Below are 19,254 nucleotides of genomic sequence, written 5' to 3' on the forward strand. Positions count from 1 at the left end.
AGAGGGGGAATTCTTGGCCAAAGCTAGTGTTGTAGCTTTTAAATACTCTGATACAGTTGCTGGAAGAGAATTTGAAAATTTCAAATAGGTGTTTGGGTTTTTCTTAATAATTTTCTATATGAAGGATGATAGTAAAAATGTACAAGCAAGTTATTAACTGTCACCTGTAGTAATTTGGAGAAGTTTGAAATATATTTCTCTTAAATGAAGCAATGTATTGCTTCAGATTTCTTACCTGCATGCTTAAAGGCCCTGCCCAAGTTTGTAGTAAGGCTTATATAGTAGAAGCTCTTTGTCTATATCCAAAAAGAATTTAAAGCTAGATAGTAAAAAGTAGGTCAGCTAAACCCACACACACTGAAAATTAAATGGTAACTCAACAGAGTAATTAACACACATTGCAATACCAGGATTTCAGAGTTGTTTATTCTATTTTGGAATAAAAAAGCCTGCTATGTCTTTACTGTGTAATAATGATGTAGGGGCTGTACTGAACTGTGCATTTCTCTCCCCAGCCATTACTAACTGTAGATTTGGAAGCTTTCTGTTAAGAGGCTGCAATTTCAAGGGAAAAGATCTTTCATTTAGCAAGCCTAGAGACAATTTCTGATTATAGGAGAATTGGTTTATTGTGGAAAGTTGTAATGCAACTATAAATATGACTTCCTGTGCAGTAGACATGTTTGCCAGATTCTGGAAGCTTGAAAAAGGAGATCTTGTCTGGTTACAATTCACAATCAACCTATGGAAAGAAGTTGGGAACAACAGCCCATTTCTTTTATCAGGGACGCTCTTGGTTCAAACTACTGCAGTTCAGCTTTTTTATTCTTTTTCCTATACATATACAGTTTTAATTAATCCGTGAGAGGCCCAGCATGAGGTAATGCTGGAAATCAACAATTTGAATCCTGTGATTCTTAATAGAGAATTAATGAAAACAGAGGTATTGCTATCTCCTTGGTCAGAACATATGTTATTTGGACAAGGCAGGCTCTGGGCTGCTATGTGCATAATAATCCCTTGGGGTTTGTCTGGTTTAACAAGATCAAAACTAAAACAAGAAATAGTGTAATTCATACTGGGAAATAACCCTGATCTTTAAAATTCTCTAGCATATGTATTGTCACAACTTAGTTAGAAGGACCCTCTGGAGTCATCTACTCTGATCCTTTTGTGTAATGTAAGGCAAAAATATCTTGCTTATTATTTAAACAAAATTTTACATGGGCTTCAGCCTCTAATAAAGTCACTGTAAGCTGTGTTAATTTTAATTTTTCTTAAGTCAAAAATGTGTTTCTTCTTTGCCATGCTATCTGAAAGACCATAAGAGAATCTCTCAAAGGAAAAGCTTGAGATGCTGTGCTTCTAGAGACAAACCTTTAGTTGCCCAGAGTTGGGTGTATGGTGTTTGTCCTTATCTTTACGGCTCCCCATGAAACTGGATCTCAGGTAGCACTGAGGAAGAGGTGGGAAGCAGTATGACAAGCACAGTAGGGTAGAGAAGTAGTGACACTTGATGGTATGAGAGTGAGGAAAAAGTGTGAGAAAGCTGGCATCAATCACTGCTTCAGAGAGGTAAGAAAACATTGATCTAGGATTTAAAAGGGTTGATTCCTCTACTTGGTCTCTATGTACTGGCCTTGTCTGTGTTCTTATTTTTAGAGTAACAAGGCTTAGAAGAGATTCAGGCCATTAGGTAGTGGTTCTCAGTGGGAGAAACCTGAGATGAGGAAAAGGGAAAACACTTGTGATCCATGTCCTGCTCACACTCTTGCTTATGTACTTTCACTCACTCACTGTTGTCCTTTCCTAGCAATCTCTTTTGTTGGTTAAAGAATTACCATAGTTGAGAGTTTGAGGCTGAGCGCAGCTTTAATTACCTGTCTGGAGTATTGCATTAGTTTCACTCTGTCAGCTACCCACCTCCATATGTTCTCTCACCCTGCTTGTGTTCAACTGCCATGCAGTGTTACGTACTCCACAAAGGACCTGAAACCTGGACATTGTGCCCCTGCTTTGGGCCACATCAGCATGCAGTGCATGTATGTATACTGCAAACACAGCACAAGCCTGGGCCATGTGGATAGCCTTGCTACAGTGCAGTTTTCTTTTTTCTCTTCTGTGTGTTGTTTTCTGAATGGACAGTAGCTTGGGGGCAGGGAGGAAAGAACAATACACCGTGAAAAAACCCTAGGTTTCAATTCCTTGAGATCAGGGTTTGCAATGGTTTTATAGAGTCACTTTTTATCATTCAATTAAGAAAACAGTTAATAGACCTACATTTGAGTACAGATAGAAACACTGCTTTCTTTGATCTGAGTTCTGTCCTGTGACTTAAAGGAGCCACACTCCTACAGACAAACTGTCTTCTCTGAAGGTCTTCACTATCATAAAGCTCCTAATCTGGAGAAAAAATGAAGTATGCAGTTCAGATTATTTTAAAATATATATTAACTAAAAAAAAAAAAAGGAAAAAAATTAAGTATAGAAGTAGATTACATCACTTGTTCTGCAGTACCTATATTTTCTGCAAGGATACCAGTTTGCTGCCAAAATATGACTCAAAAGATCAATAGCAAACAATCTGTACAAGTTTACACAAGAGAACTGAAGTAGTTCATTCCATAAGCATTGTGTTTTAAAAGCACACATTTCAAAAATAGATACTTCTTTGGGAAGGCTGCTTTCTTAATTTTCGCTGTTGCTTTCAGAAGTATGTCCAAATAGTTACAAGGTTGTTGTTTTTTTTTTTTTTTTTCCTGAGAAAACTGTTGCTGCACACTGAGGATGTAAGGGAATTGGAATGACTATGGCTCTGAATTCTTGCAGTTAATAGAGGTCAGTCATAATATTTCTGTCCACAAAGACAGTCTTAAATTTAAAAAAAGAAATTACAAGTTTGGTGCCTATTTATTGTAACAAAGAATTGAAATGGAGGTCTGAAAGGTACATTCCTATTTGAGGATATGCTGATCGTGGTGGCTGTGGTTGAGGGAGCCTCATTTGTCATGTCTTTCTAAATATTGCTGTGCATTTCATGTTTAATGTGTTTTGATGCCTTTAAAACCCCTTGGATTTTTTAATCTAAAAATCTGTGTATTAAGAAGCGAATGATACTTTCTCCATATCTGTGCTTGGTTAACGTTCTACAGAAAAAAAATACTTGCACAACATAATACTGCACTGATAGACATAACTCCTATGTCTTTATAGTCCTTTTTTGTTGACACTGTCAAACATATTGCTTCTCAGTCATTGTCTTCAGAGTACCTTTAGTCATCTGTATGTTGGTCCATTTACCAAGCCAAATATCAGGAGGGAAAAGGAAGGAGAGCTGCCAACTCTTCCCTGTTTTTTTTATTTCTGAGATTAAAAAGCTTCACACAAATTTCTCAAGCTCTAGGAGTTAAAATTTGCAGTTTAGGAATGAATCCTATCCCTTTTGTTCAGCTCATACTTTTCATTAAACTCTTTGGCTCTTGATTTGACATTATCTACCCAGTAACTGATAGTCACAGTCTCTACAGCATTTCCAACAATTTCAGAGGCATCCTGTCCATCTACAGATAGTAATGTTTGATAGCGCTGGGGGCTTTTTTATGCTACAAATGTTTGAGTATGTCATAGCTTTTAGATTTGAGAAAAAGCACACATTTTAGAAAAACAACTCAAAAAAGTAGAAATTGGAAAAATTGGAGTAGATGGGAAAGAAGGGCAACTGAGGTAGTCAGGGCTCTCAGCTCTGGGTCTATTGCTCAATGTTCCTTAATTTTGGCACTTATCTGTTGAGATTGTGAGAACAACCTTCATTATTCTTAGCAGTTAACCCACCACAAAGGCTTGTTCTCCTTTTATAGAGGGCTTGTCAAAATACTGTGACAACTAGGCTGATTTTAGACAGATCCTGGCTCTAAAAAGACAGTAAGTCTGCAAGTCAAACATGGAGGGCAGCCATTGGCACTGGAGAAGTAAGAAACCACAGATTGTTTTCTCATTGGATGAAGAGCTTGAAGCAACGTAAAGTTAATTGAGGAATTCCTTGAAAGTGAAGTCAGCCTAAAATAAAAGCTTTGGGGTCTATAATTTAGTAAATGTGAAAGCTTTGTGAGCAGTAGTGAACATAAAAGTTTGAAAAAAACATATTTTAATAAACATATCTGGCTTGTGTTATAGACTGTCCTGTTTTAATTATTTGTCCAAATAATGTAGATTTGCAGTATGATCTCTAATTACGCACAGTTTGATTTATGGAGCTGGCCCCACATAAACTGTGATGTCATGCTGTACTGCTCAAAATTACAGCTCTGCTCTTGCAGTTTAAAGATGATTATTTTTAACTTTGGAATGCTTCAGTTTTGTGCATCTTGGCTTTTAGCTTTGTGAACTTAAGATATGCTCTGCTCCTCTCCTCCTTCCTCTTCCCAGATCAAAGCAATCTGTTGTAATGTAACCAGAACAAAACCTATTGAAATGGACTTCTGAACACTATCAGCTTTAATTCTTGTTGGTAAATAAGAAGAAAAGCAAGACTCTTCATGCTTGCTGTTGGGGGGGTTGAGAAATAGATACAGCAGGAATTGAACTATGTTTTGCCAGGTGTCCAGATGCTGATGCCATTCCAGAGCAGGAATGCTTCATTTATGTCTCCAAAAGATCTTAGTTTTCTTCTGATGCTATAATTAAAGAAAAAGAGGGGGAGGGAATGCAGGGAAAAAACACAATCACACATACACACAAAGAAAGGAGAGAGGTGGGATCTGCACTGCCTGTTTCTGCAGGTAATAATTATTTACTAGGAATGGGAGCTCTCACGCACATGAGTTTCTACTCATATGTGTTACATTTTCTGCTTGTTTCCCATTTGAATAGGAAAATTTGCCTTTCCTTAAAGCAAGGTCTGTTTGAAATGCAAAAGGAAGCTTTGCACAGGAGGATTTCTGCATTTCCCTACAGAGGAGGTCTTCTGCAGCGATGAGCAACATCCCTTCCTACCAGCGTTCCTGATCTGGACTTGTGGGCAAAGGGCCAACACACCAGAATGTGGAGGAAGGGAGAACTGAAAGCTGGATCTGACTATATCTCTCCTGCCAAGCTCATTGAGCATGTGAAGAAGAGAACAGCATTTCAGGGTTGTGGGAGTCTTCCTGTGGAGGTGTCAAGACTGCTTCAGGCAAGGCCCCCATAGCCTGACAGCGTACTGGGGAGGGAACAAGAATGAAGTCATGGAGGTGTCACAGTTATACTGGAGGCACTTAATTACCTAGCAATATCAAAAGGTGGGAATTGTGTTTGGAAGGCAGTAGCTGTGGCAAAGGAAGGCAGATTCCGTTTTCTAACAAAGCAATTTCTTACTGGGAGGGGAAAGTGAAAATACCTTCCTGTGGATTTTAGTGGGAAGATTCTGTGAGCTGCTCTTGGTGGTGATTACAGTGTTTCAGGCTCATGCAGGTTGAGAACAATGCATGTTGAGTCATTGCAAAGCTGTACTTCTCATGAGGAGCCTTGATTATATAGCAGCTGACTCAGTTTCTATGCTATAAATTGATTACAGTTAAAAAGACTCATAAAAAGTCATGGGATTTCTTAGGGTTTTTTATAAGAATATTCTCAAATGTGTATTACATTTTTAATATAATCAGTTGTTGACTAATATATTGATTTTAGATGTGTAACTGCTCGTAGTTGTCCTCTAAGTATATTCAGTTTAGGTAATGAGGTTTGAAGACAGTGTTGCTTCAGGGGAAAAGGGGAAAGAAGTTCCTACCCTGTCGCTGCTTCAGTGCCAGTGAATGTAAATGGCTGGAAAGTGTGCACGAGTTTGCTGATGAATTATATGTACAGTGGAAAGATTGCATGTCTGAGTTTATCTGCTCTTTTTTTGATCTGGCAAAATTGCCAACTGAAACTAAATGTAACCATCTAGAATAAGGTGAAAGCATTAATTTTTGAACATTTAGATCTCTGGTTTGGTGTCAGTTACTGGGGCCTGTAATGTCTTGATTGTAACATATCAGTAAACAGCCAACTTTGCTTATGAGCAGACCATCTCTCTTGTTTGATGAAATGAAATTAAATAAGTGATAGGTTTCAGATAATTCCAATGCTCATGTTTTCTCTTGTGTTAATATATGTTTGGGTTTTTTATTATGATTATTATTATTATCAGTTACAAATCTATAATCTCTTTTCCAGGCTGGTAAATCAGCAAAGTTAAAATCAATCTTGCCCAGAGATCTGGGTGAGGTGGCTGTCATGCAGTGTGTGTGTCTGGGCACATGCATTGGTTTTGTCCTCACTTTCTTGAGTGGTTCTGGCAATATACTTCGTAGAGAAACAGTCAGACCTGGAGGAACTTACAACTAACAGCAGTTTAATTTTTTTCTGTGTATTAAATGACTGATGTAGGTTTAATTAATTCTTTTTGGCAGCTCTTCTCCTGACACTTACTTGCAGAAACTGATCTTGGAACTTAGAGGAACAGCTTGCCTCTGAGAGTAATAACAGCTTCTCCATAATTTTGTCTTGTCATTAAAACTGGACGTTCATCCACAAGCTGCCTCACAGCTCTGTAGTTAAGGACTGAAAATACTCTGTGAGGATCTTTAGCCTGCAATATATACTGAAGTGATCTTTATGGCCAAAAAGTTAAGGGGGTGATGATGACTGTCATGAGAAACGAACAGGGAGGTGGGACATGAACATGCCTGCTGTGATACCTCTGGAATTGCCAGGAGCTGACCAGATGGAAAGTTAATGACACTTAGCAGTTAGAATACTTCAAGTAGCTCCCCCTTCCTTTTGCTCTATAATGTAAAGCTGTTTAGTGTTACACAAAAAAAAAAACCCAGTCTCTTCAAGAACATGTGCCTGAAATTATTTTTTTGATACTGATGCCAAAACCAACTAGAATCACAGCATACAAAAGTACTTGAATAGATGATCAAATCTGGTACACAAGGACTCTCATGATTGTGAAGTCTTGTGAATGACACAAGGAAGAGCGCATCTGGCAGCTGCATAATTTGAACAAGTCCTTGGGCATTGATTAATGGTGTTCTGGTCACATACAAGCACTTACCACATCTCTTGCAAAATTCTGCCCTCTCATACCCACTTTCTCAGCTGCAATTGTTCCCTGGCTTGTTTTGGTCAGAACAAGCAGGCTCAGAACAACCAAAAAAGTTGAGGGAGCTCATTTGTGCTAACATGTCTTGGGTGGATATGACTAGAGAATGATCACACAAGCAGCTAGGCAAATTTGAGGAGTGTTGACCTGCCCTTTGGCTGTGTGTAGGAAATGGGAGACATCTCCTCTTAGGAGAGGTGGCTCCTGGCAGAGGATGCATGCTCACAGCCAGGGATGTCTCTGCTCTGCATCTGGGGGCTGCTAAGGCAAGTGCACACAGATTATCACCTGACTGCTGTGTCATGCGTTGCAAGCTTGAGCTGCTTGGCAGAGAAGCTGTGATGCCCCAGGTCAGAGTGTAGCTCTAGGAAAGCTAAGCAGCCTTCGTGGCTGCACATTTAAAGGCAGACTGCTGCACTTGTTGGCAGAGATAAAAATAGCACAGCTTTGCTTTTGGTGTTTAGTGAGACCACTTCTGGCAGGCATAATGGAAGGCGTGCTTTTCCTCAAATGCAGCTTTTGCCTGAGTAAAGCTTTGGCTCGTTATTGATTATATCTGGATTTCAGAAGGCAGTGCTAAGATGATTCACATTCATTAAGTAAACTTCCAGCACCATCCTGGGAGGCAGGTTTAGAGAGGGTTTAGAGAGGAGGAAATGGAGATGAGTAACCTAAAGGTGCAAAGGGAATCTGCTTCAGAGCTGAAATTAAACTTTGGCTCTAGGCATCATGCCTGTGGAAAATCCTACACTACTTGAGTTTCATGTCAACACTGTCCCATTACAGCACTGTAATTCAGAGTAATTTATAAATCTGTATCTGTGATGGACAAGGTTTTCATAAACCACATCCATTAACAATAAAAGGACTGCTATTAAAAAATGAAGTAATAAAAAGATTATACCATCAGTTGCATGGATAGACTGGCTAAGAAAGGGTATCACTTCTTTATATCTGGCTTCTACTGAGCATTGAGAAGCAGATTGTCAGACTATTGGCCACCTAGTCCTGTATGTCATCTATAACAGCCGGAGAAAGATTACAGGGACAGGACAAGTCTACAGTCATGCCTTTTTTTTTTTTTTGTCACGTCTTGCTGGTTTTGACAAATTTGCTCAAATTCTGTTCTGAAATCTATTTTCAGCTTTGAATTTTGGAAATTGTGCCTCATTGTGATAATATATCCATAGTCATCTCTATTTTCTTGTGAATTGTATGATTAAGCACACCCGAGCCTCCCTCAGACATGTTCTGTAATCACCATCTGCTAGTGGTGTGTTGTGATATACACTTGCATTTGTGAAGCTGCTTTTAATGCAGGATAAATTTGTCTGTCCACCATAGCCTAGAAGACTTGAGAGAAATGTGATGAGTCTAGTTACAGTGTTCATTCTTTCATTCATTGTATAGAAGAATTAGTGGTTATTGAAACTGCCAAAAGACCTTTCCTGTAGGAATTTGGAGGGAGATAAAGAAAGCCCTTATAAAATGTGGAAGAAGTCACTGTGTTTCATATTTTCTTCCCAGAGCTCTGTAGTTGCCTCCTTGCCATGGGTAGGCCAATCATTTATGCTAGCATCAGGACATGCTTGCACTGAGCGGCTTTTGCATTATCATAGGCCATCCAGTCCACTTAGTAATCTTTGAAAGAAGTCTTTTATGGCTTTGTTTTTAATTCTTGTGTGAACATTTTTCCTTTAAAACAACAACATCATAAAATTATTTTATTAAAAGCTACAAAAGTGGGTAATTAATTAAATTTTTTTCTAAGATTTTAAAAGCAAAGATTTGATTTTTTTTTTAGTAGTTACACTGGGTTCTGTATGGTTGTAAGGAGCAAGGGAAGTGAGGATAACAAATTTCCCCTGGCTTTCAGGGGAAAAATGCAGGCACATGGGTGAAAGACCCAGCATGTTGTTCTCGGAAGAAGCGGTTTCATTTTTCCTAATGTGGACATGCAGTACTAAAGCTTGCTGGTTTGTGACTGAGCAGTACTAAAATGCTGCTCATTGTCAGTCTCTTCACATCTGAATCATATTATTCAATCCAGATTTTCTTTGAAACCGCTGTCAGATGTGCAGTATGGATGAATGCTTGGAGAAATCAATGGGTGTTTGGCATTCTGATGCTTTTAATTATTGAGGTTAATCGTTAATTTCACACATGGAGAGAAAATGCTTATTTCTGTTATCTGTTTAGATTTACATGTTGAATGAAAGGTATAGCTGACTTTTTTGTAAGAAAAAATAACTATGGAGAAAATAGCAGGCTTTTGCTTTGCTTATGCTATGCATTTGGAAACAAGGTAGAATTGGTTTTATGCATCCCTTTGTAATCATGAATGTATTTCTTTATTTGCTTGAACAAGTATTTCACTAGAAAACAGTGGCATTTGGTTTCATTGCTCCTTCATCCAAATTTTACCAAGGAGGAGAAGAAAAAGAACCTTTCTGGGTTCCTTTCAAATAGTGATACCCTGTCTTCCTGCAAGTAAACAGATCCCGATTTCTCATCTGCAAATAAACATTGAGTTACCTTCATTTCTCATGTGCAAATAAAAAGCAAGAGCTTCTCATTCCATCTGTCAGATCAATGGTTAGTATGTGCGTTGTTGCATCCTCACCTGACACACATTGTTTTTATTTTCCTTTTATCCCTTAATTTATAAAGGTGACTGAAACCTGCAGAAAAGACCTTGGTACCTGGAAATTTAACTTTCAGCTATAGGAATGAAATCTGGTACTAAATACTGCTCCTTTCCAAGAACCTTATCATGCCTGCGTTTTGCAAAGTATTTCAGCAGCTTTTATTTCATCCTGTATGGATGAGCTTCTGATTTATTTTTCTTGTTTATATAGTATTTATTAAGTATAAGTAATGAAAAATCAAAGAGCTATACCAGAGAAGCAGGGGATTAATTTCTGTTTGGAACATGTACCTAGTCATGATTGTGAAGGTTCTTTTTTCTGCTCTTCTGGGTTTTTTTTTAAACGTATGGCTAGAACATCCCATATGTTGTAATACTTTCCATTTGCAGAGCCCTCTGTTTCATGATTGCAAGCTGCTCTGTAAACATTTTTTTGGTCTGACAGTCATTTTTCAGAGTCTGGAACCCTCTCCATTTTTGGTGGGAATGCAGCTAAGTGATTTGTTCAGGGTCATACAGGGTATCAGCTAGAGCATAGTGGTGACATGGATTTGTACATTTTTTACTTTTCTGATGTCTTTATTGTATTTTTGTCTACATTACGTAGTATAGTGCAGCATACCTGGAAAATAACTAGAAGAATGTTTTGGGCTGAAAATACAAAGTTTGGAGAATAACTTGAGAGAGTTTGGAATAAGTAATCACTACTTCTGTACATATTTTGAAAATTATGATTGAGAATAATAGATAAACTGGACTAACAGTCTTAGGAAGATACTTCCTTATGGATTATTTTAGATCATACACAAATGCTCTATATTGCTTGTGTGTAAATTTGAGTTTTTAAAATTCCAGAATAGAAAATGTTAAGATTAGACATTTTGATCTGCATGGTCTTTGTGTCTGGTGGTTTGGGGGATTTTTTTGTGCATGGCTTTATTGGTGGTTTGGGGTTTTTTTATGTTCCTTCCTCTTCCCTACTGTATACAATTGCAATACTTCCGCTGCTGCTAAGTGTAAGCAAATCTTGCATACCACAAAGGTGATAGGCTGAGGGGATTTTCAGTAGCTGAACACAGGAAATAGTTCTAGGTAAATAAGGAAGGTCTTGGAGAAGAATTTTGGTGTCCCTAGTAAGGAGGAGCATTTAATAATGATAGGGTTTCTTCCTTCCTTTTTTCCTCTTTAGTTCTGGTTGTTTCTGTGGACCATTATTTCTGTTGCTGTTTCAATACTTGTGTTTATGAAAAGATATCATCACTTCCAATAATACTTTTGTATAGATGATGGTATTCCCTATATATTAAATAACTTGAGAATTTCAGGAAATTCAATTATGTAATCACAGGGGATTTTCATATTGCTTTTTGTGGGTAGTGTAACTCCTAAAAAGGAGTTCCTCAAGGGTGTTGAGAATATTTTACAAAGATGAGTTAAGTGAAACATTAGTTCAGTTACCACTGGTATTCAATACGGAAGAGAGCAGATGTGATAGTGGTTTGGGAGGCAGCTGAGGTAACATCTAGGAACATCTGGTGGATTTTTCCCTAGCAGCTGAAGGAACTACACAGATGCTAAATATTTTTTCCCCATGTTCTGCCCAACAATTCTTATGATGTTGGCATGTTGTGACTCGAAAGTACGCCCATCTCCCCCAGTATTGACTTCTATTTCTATCACTGAATGTTTGCCTGTGAAGCTGAAGAGAATCATATGAAGAATTTGAAAATGCTTTACTTAAACTTGCATTGATGTAATAAGAAAGCTATTGGCCATTTCTCTCCTGCACCCACTGGTCACTGTATGTAAGGGAGTCTGTACTAGCTTGTATTATAACTCTGTATTTCACCTGAGGCTTTGGTTTACTAATCTACAGTCATCTCTGAGCTATTAATGTATGTAGAAACAGTTTCAACAGTTTCAATTTTGCTGTTACCTACTCTCAGGATCTTAGAGCTGTTTTTTTAAAGATGTTCTCTACATGAAAATCTGAAGGTTGGTTTGGTTGTTTTTTTGTTTTTTTTTCCAAATAACAATTGAGTTTAACCAGCTATCAGGTTGATTGCTGAGACTGAAAAGGTAAAAACTAAATAATTTTCCTGTCTTCTTTTGAGAACTCAACCTCATTAAAGTTATTATAAGAGCCAGGAATGTTACAAAACATTGATTTTTTTTTTTCAGTAGCATTTTATCATGAGTATTTTCTGAAACCTTCTCAGTCAGCCATCACACTTGTACAAGTCACATTAACTCATTCCCTCAAATCAACAGACTGAGAACAGATGTTCCTATGAGTTTCAAAGCAGCTGCAAAGCTGTCTGGAGTCCTAACAGCACAGTCACATGTCCCAGCCTACCTAGGCAGAGCTAATTTACTGTTGGGTGCACAGTTTTCATTCAGAGTGCCATGTTGATGAGCAAGAGCACTGCCTGTCTTCAAAGCTTCAAATTTGCTGTGATCTTTCTGGCTTAAATTGGCCATTTAAGTTGTTCAGTGTCTAATGAAACCTGTGAAGTGACTGGTGTGGGCTGCCCTGCGACTAGAGAAGCTAGTAGAGCTCATACCCAAATATCTGATCCCTTTTGCTCAGCCTGAGTGAAAATTGTTTGGTGGAGCAAGGCAAACATGGATGGGATGGAGTGGGATGCCCTCTGGCATGACCATGAAGAATTACCAGACACCATAACAATATTGTCATCTGAGAAATCCTGTTTAGAGTTTTTCCAAGAATGCATAATTTGAAGTTCATGTTATCATATCCCTTGGCCATCCCACTTAACGACGGGAAGACAGGCATGTAAATTTATTTTCAACAGGCATGGTGTTCATGAGCCATGAATGTGCCACTTCATAGATTTAGCTTACTGTGATGATTTGCAATTGACTGACTGCAATTGCTGGCTCCAGGTGCTTACAGCACTGTCTGTTTCTGAGCACTGTGGAGTTTTCCTGCCAGCTGAATCCAGGCTGAGTGGAAGGAGGAGATTCTCTTCTATTTATTAAATGATATTTTAGATAAATCAGAGTTGTTCTCAGATGTGTTTGTTTTTATTCTTGCTATCAAGAACCATCTAATTCTTGTGGGACTGAGGCAATTCAAAATTCTGAATTCTTTGTCATATGTTTTGAACTCAGCATAGCTGAGGACTTTGAGCTACCATGTACTTTCTCCATTGCCCCCAAATGGAGGTAGAGTAGGGAAGAAAAGCCCTTACTCTTGGTGGCTGTAGTCTGAAGAGTGTTATGCTACCCTCCACAACAATTATCTCTCATGAATGTATTCCTTGGTGCTTTTGTTTTCTTTCTAATCTCTTCTGGCTCATTTTTCTACTTTGTGTTTTCTGACTACTAATTGCAGTATGCTTTAGAAACTGTAATATGGGGAGTTGCTAATTAGTAGGAAAAAACTAAACTTTGATATATTTTGGTGAGTTTCACTTGCCAACAACTTTAATCGCATAACAAATTTTGGGAGAGGAAAGAGGGAAGCAAACCGCCCCCCCCCGCCATGAATTCTTAATTTCAGTAAATGACTTGCTGTATTATTAGGAACATAACATAATGGCCACACAGTTAAATATTTACTTGAGAGTTTATTTAATACAGCTTGCTTTCTTTTCAAGCTACAAATTTCTACATTGCGTCCTTTATTCAACTGTTTTATTCAACTGTCTTCCTAAACTCATAATCTCTATATCTGTGATGTTAAAGAAACCAGAGTGTGAGGTCAAAATTTCCATTACATAGCCAGAGAGGAATTTCGAGGAACAATGCCAAAATCACTTTAAAAAATAAATTTACAGGAAAGATGACTCATCAATCAACAATTGCTGTTCTAGAAAATACAATTAGTTATATATGTTTTGGGTACAGAGATGGACAAAATGCACCCTGACAGGCAGGGTTAGATTAGGGTGATTTGTTTGTTTGTTTCCAGACAGTTTTACCTTGACTCCATGTTTCTTTTTCACCCTAAAGGAGGACCCTAAGTAGCACACAGCTTCACATTGTTGGAATCATTGCCTCTCAGAACTACAACTATCCAGCAAAAAGAAAAAGATTTTCTGGTTTCTTGATTCTTGCACTAATTAGCTAAGCAGCCAAAGGACAAGAGGAATAGTCTCCTCCTGTGCTCTTGAAACTTAACATGAGGCCACCTGAGAGATCAAAATACAGCATCTTATACTTAATGGAAGTGTCAGACTTCTGCTTCAGTATGCAGTAATATCAATATGAAAAAAATGTGATAAAAAGCAGTTTTCCCTCTTCTAAAATACTTGAATAAATAGCACACAAGAGTGAAAACCCTTCTGAGAGGAAATATGTTGAACTATGGCAGTGTCTCTGGGGAAGTGTGGCAGGCTTGCTGCTTGTGGCTTTTTGTGTCATGCCAATCCTTCAGTGGGAAAGACTCTGGTGTCTCCGGTCTTCCCTGTCCCTTGAGCCACATGACCTTTCTGCTGGGTTAACCTTACATGTGAAGAAACAAATGAGTACTGTGACTTGAATGAGATGGCACTGGAGATGAATCTGCCACAACCTATGGTCCTTTCTGCAACCATGTTGGCTTTCTGATCTGAACAGGGAAGAGGGAAGGAAATGGTGTAACCACTCACAGTCCCTCTCTCAGAGGGTAGATTGGATAGTTAGCAGGGCTGGATGTTTCTTCCCAACAGAAGACGCAGTGATTCTGTAAAGCTTTCCTGCTCACGAGACACTTCATCAGAGTAGCATACCAGCTGAAGGTGTGACTTCTGACTTCATTGCTTTTTGGCCTTAGAAGACATTTAGTCAATACTGTAGTTACTTGTAAGTAGGAAGCACACTCTTGTACCCTGCATTATACATGTTGATTTTACAGATTTTCCTTTGCAGTCACATTGTTTCCTGGAATAATAGTGTGGCAACCTTGACAGTACATGCTTTTTGAAAAGGGATGTGATCTGCGAGCCAACCCTGTCTGCTCTATGTCTTTCACTGCATTTAATTTTGATGCTTCCCTATATTACTGTTAAGATGTTAGCATATTTAGAGCTGACTTCACTTATTGAAGCAGATAATTTACAAGAGTGCAGATTGCCTGTTTCTTCTGGAGCTTAAACCTGTCAGAACCACAGGGACATCTCCTCTCTCAGTATTGATAGGTATGGTGTTACAGGTAAAGGGTAGCACTTCTCACATTCAGTACATTTGAAAATACTTGTGAGAAACAGCTGAAGCTCTTCTGGGTACAGGATGTGTCACTGACTGTTCTCTGTTTCTCCCCACTAATGTCAGATGTGTTTGCAGCACAGCAGTGTAGGGTTCAGTGCATGTTAGCAAACAGCTTAGCGTGCCTAATATGACAGGGGACAACAGTGATCTGGCAGCAGAGTCCTTTTGAGGGTTAAATGGGAGTCCTGCAGAAATGGATGCATTCCTTCACCCCAAACTCTTTTTCCTTGGGTTTTCTTCACAGATTGGATTTCTGGATATTTGTTTTTAATGTGTTATTGCAGAGAGTTGGATCATGGGTGACATGTTTGAGTGATGGCTACAATACTTACAGCTTTCAGAACACAGTATGGGGGCCATCTCTTGGCTTAACCTTACCCTCAAGGGTGATAAGTAAATGCACCAAAAGAGTTTCTCCCAGTCTTCCTCAAAAAATATTCCCTTTTAGCCCTAGAGGCTGGAGAGCCTAGCAACTATCTCTGTGTTTTATTTTCCTTAAGATGCTGTGATACCATGGTGATGAGTTATTAATAAATCTCCAGGCAGATGGAGAGAGCTTTTAACTGAGAATAACCATATATGAACAAATGTCTGATTTGGTCTGTTGGGCAGAGCAGCTGAGCATTTAGCACAAAAATACGACTTAATCTGCAAATAAATCAGAGCAGTCTTTTTGCTTAAATGTCAAAATTACACCATGTTTATGGAAGAGCAAAGGATTGTAAAGTACTGCATGCATTATTTTAAGTATATGAACATAATGAATTAGAGCTGAGACTTTTTTTTTTTCAGATTTGTTGCATTTCTGAACATATTATGAGCTATTGTAAGTGCAGTAACAGTTTCCCATACAGCACAGTGCTCTGCTTTGATGGCACTGACTCACAATTCTGTAAGTCTTTATACTAATGTGGAGTAATCTCTATAACAGTGACACTAATCCCCTCTTCTAATATGGAACTTGAGTTTAAAAATCTGTGAAATAGAAGCTTTAAAGCAGCTTTTGGAAATTAGCAATTTATAAACTCTCAATCTGTCATCCATACCAGTAGAAATGTCTCTATAATAACAGAGCAACAGGGTACTCATTTTAGGAAAAACAGTGAAGCCTTGAGGATTTTTCTTTTTTTCCTTTGTTAATGTGTGACTGGCATTAATTGCATAACAGGAGCAGCAAGATTTTGTTTACAAGTGGTGTGAAATTGTTGTATCACCCTACTCAAATGATGCTTCCTTAATCTCTTGTGCAATTTTGCTGTGCTGCAGTCAGCCTACATTGTGTTTCAGCTGTTGTTAAAGGTTTGAGGTACCAATGCCTTACATGGCAGCTTTGTAGCTTCCTGAAATTCTCACTTATCAGCTTTCAGATGCTGATGAGGACCACAGCAGCCATCTCCATGAATGTGGAAAGCTGGACAGAACATTTCTTTTTAATAATTCACTTAACAATTTCAGGTGATTGTATTTATTGAGAGAATAGGCCCTTAAAATTCTCCAACTGCCTTTACACACATTGTGAGAGGCATTGTTTTGAAATTTGCCTTAAAAATACTGTAGAGATACCTAAGCATGCTGAAGAACTGAGAGCAAAATTTACATGACCTCTCAACTGAGTTATTTGTAAAATATAGGTGAAGTGTCTACAACTGCTGGGACTTTTTATTCCATATGGGGATATAAGGGATTTTGTAAAGCATTCCAGCAGAGTGAGACAATCACCAATCTTTCTGCTGTATGCGTGGGGTATTTTTTTTTCTTATGTTAGGAATGCTTTTTCTGAGTAAAAATCTTTCTTTTTTGTTGCTTTGGGGTGGCTTTTGCATTTGTTTTTGTGTTTGGCTTTTTTTGTAGCCAACAAAGATGCAAAACAAGCTGTTCCATCTGTACAATGCACTATTATTCTCAAAGAAAACTTTTTAGTAGAAAGATGCTGGAAAAGGGACAGTCTTGATGAAGCAATTGTCAGGGAAACTAGGGGAGGAAGTGTATTGCATGAAGACACATTGATTTTCTTTAGAGCAACGATGTTCTTTTGCTTTTGAGGTTTCTTGAATTCACAGGATAAAATATTTCTTAATAAGCCCATCTCCCTTTACCTATGGGAAGAGTTTTGTCTAGATTTAACCTCGGCTGTAGCCTTGCTGCTTTTGTCTCTGGCTGCATGGTGGTAAAAAAAAAAAAAGGGAATGAGCCATTATAAGATGTAGTTTTCCTATGACTGTGTCATGTTGGAGTCCTCAAAGGTCCTGGGCTCTGTCCACTGTGCCAGGCATCCTGTGGATCTCCACTTGGTTGCAACTCCTCCATCCCTGCTTTATTGTAAAGAACCACACTGGCATGTTGTAAAGAACCACACTGGCATGTTGTAAAGAACCACACTGGCATGTTGTATCATACAAAAAGGGAAGGCATTTCTCTCAGCAGCCAACTAAGTGTAAGTTCAGGGCTTTACAGTGCAGTATTGGGCTGTGCAAATAAGCTCAGAAAGATGACAAGGTGTACAGGACATGACAGTAAGATACAAACACGTGCAGTGGAACTTAAAGGAGCAGTAAGAGGTAAAACGAATATAGGTTAGAGTTGGGGCAGTGGTGTTTCCTCTGGACTTAGGCATAGTATTTTTCTTCTCTTAAAGTAAACTACTTTAAGAGAAGCCATAAATGCAACAAACCAAGGAGCAATTTGAGGAGGTCAGGCATCATACATGAGAATCAAAGAACTTGGTAGTGAGCAGCTTGGTGGCTGGGGAGTTCTTCCCATCATATCTTAATAATGTGAATTTGGTGTACAGGTGGAGGCAGACACCCATTGGAAAAGCAGTTTGTGATAAGATTTGGAATAATTTTTCTTACAACTCATTATTTCTCCAGTTTACAAATTACTTCACTTTATTTGGATCCCAGACACTTACTGCCTGATAAGGAGAAGTTCTTACTGTTTACAATTTGGAGATTTTTACTCAGGCTCCTGTGATGTCTTAAGTGCTTCTGTAAAGGAGGAATGCAATATGGAAAAGAATATCAGCTGTAAATTAATTAATGAGGGAATTGCAATAGATATGGCAATGAGCATCTGCTTTGAAGACCATTGATGGTGAGATAGAGAGTGGTTTACTAAAGGTATTCTGTAGAATAAGCAGTAATGCTAATGAAGTTTCAGTGCTAGTGCAAAGGCACAAATGAATTTTTAAGATAATCAAGGAGGCAGTGCATTCATTAGTTTGATAGAAACATTAAGCCGTTTTATTAAAGGGACAATTTGAAGTGTACTAGACTGATGTTAATTGCATGTATTATGAGGCAAGTACAGTTTTGTGTCATAGCCATATCCTCTATTGTTAACTGTGAATTTTGTAAAAGCTGCAAGATTGCTTTCTCCTAGAGCTGTTGATTTCTTTTACAAAGAGCAGAAGCTGTACTACCTTAATCTTTTACATTGTACTGGTGGGCAGCAAATTCCAAATTCAAACCTTTCTTTAATTTTCACCAATATGACATAAACGGACATTGCACATAAAAGGCTGAGCCATTGCATATGGCTCCTGGTATAAAGAGTATTACAGTAACAGAAATGCCCTGGTAATAAATTTATGTGAATGGTAACCATGTGTCTCTGAATGCCTCCTGTTTCTCATTCAAGTTAAATGTTACTCTATCAATACTTGCCAGATATCTTGCACTCTCATGTCACTGCAATATTTTTAAGCCTTTTGATGCCTTTCAGTTTTTGAAGCTATTGTATTATGTTTAAGATCCTTAAATTGGGTCATAACAAAAATATTTCTATTTATCTAATCCATTTCCCTGTCTTCAGACTGCTTGGTGTACTAGAGCATGTAATAAAGGAGAGAGATTTAAACAGCTTCCTTCAGTATGAGGAGAAAATACTCTGAAAATCACAAGTTTCCTTTAAAAACCAAAGCTTTTTGAACTGACTGCAGTGTGATGGGAGTGGCTGTGAACGATTAAACTTCCTTGCAGGGGGTGGGATTTGTAGGATGCAGAGCTAGTGAGTCATTATTTCCAATTCTTGGGAAAAAAAAAAGGGGGGGGGGGGAAATGGATTTCTATAGCTATTGACTACTGTGTGTCAGAAGTGGAGTAAGTGTTATGTTTTGTTGTGTATCAGTTTTCCAGATGCTTTGATTTGATTCAGGTTGGAATCCAGTAGCCATCCAGTTGCACTGCTCACAGAAAGAATGGAGGAGTTGTGCGGGTTTTTTTTAATCACACCAATTATAATCTCTTGTTAACCTCGTGCCCTGTTG

The 19,254-nt window shown here is 38.3% G+C and overlaps 1 protein-coding gene across 4 annotated transcripts in view; it reads left to right on the plus strand.

Moving 5' to 3' along the window:
- CMSS1 (cms1 ribosomal small subunit homolog) overlaps positions 1–19,254 on the plus strand; it is a 231,314-nt gene that overhangs the window by 124,950 nt on the left and 87,110 nt on the right. Inside the window, exon 2 of one of the 4 annotated variants that reach the window (XM_068180978.1) lies at positions 15,780–15,879. The exons of the other annotated variants lie outside the window; for them this stretch is intronic. Coding sequence (XP_068037079.1) covers positions 15,804–15,879 — 76 coding nt within the window. The 5' untranslated portion in view covers positions 15,780–15,803. The remainder of the gene's footprint in view (positions 1–15,779; positions 15,880–19,254) is intronic. 4 annotated transcript variants of the gene reach the window in all.

Source organism: Anomalospiza imberbis, chromosome 2 (genome assembly GCF_031753505.1).
Source record: "Anomalospiza imberbis isolate Cuckoo-Finch-1a 21T00152 chromosome 2, ASM3175350v1, whole genome shotgun sequence".
Classification (NCBI taxonomy): Eukaryota; Metazoa; Chordata; class Aves; order Passeriformes; family Viduidae; genus Anomalospiza; species Anomalospiza imberbis.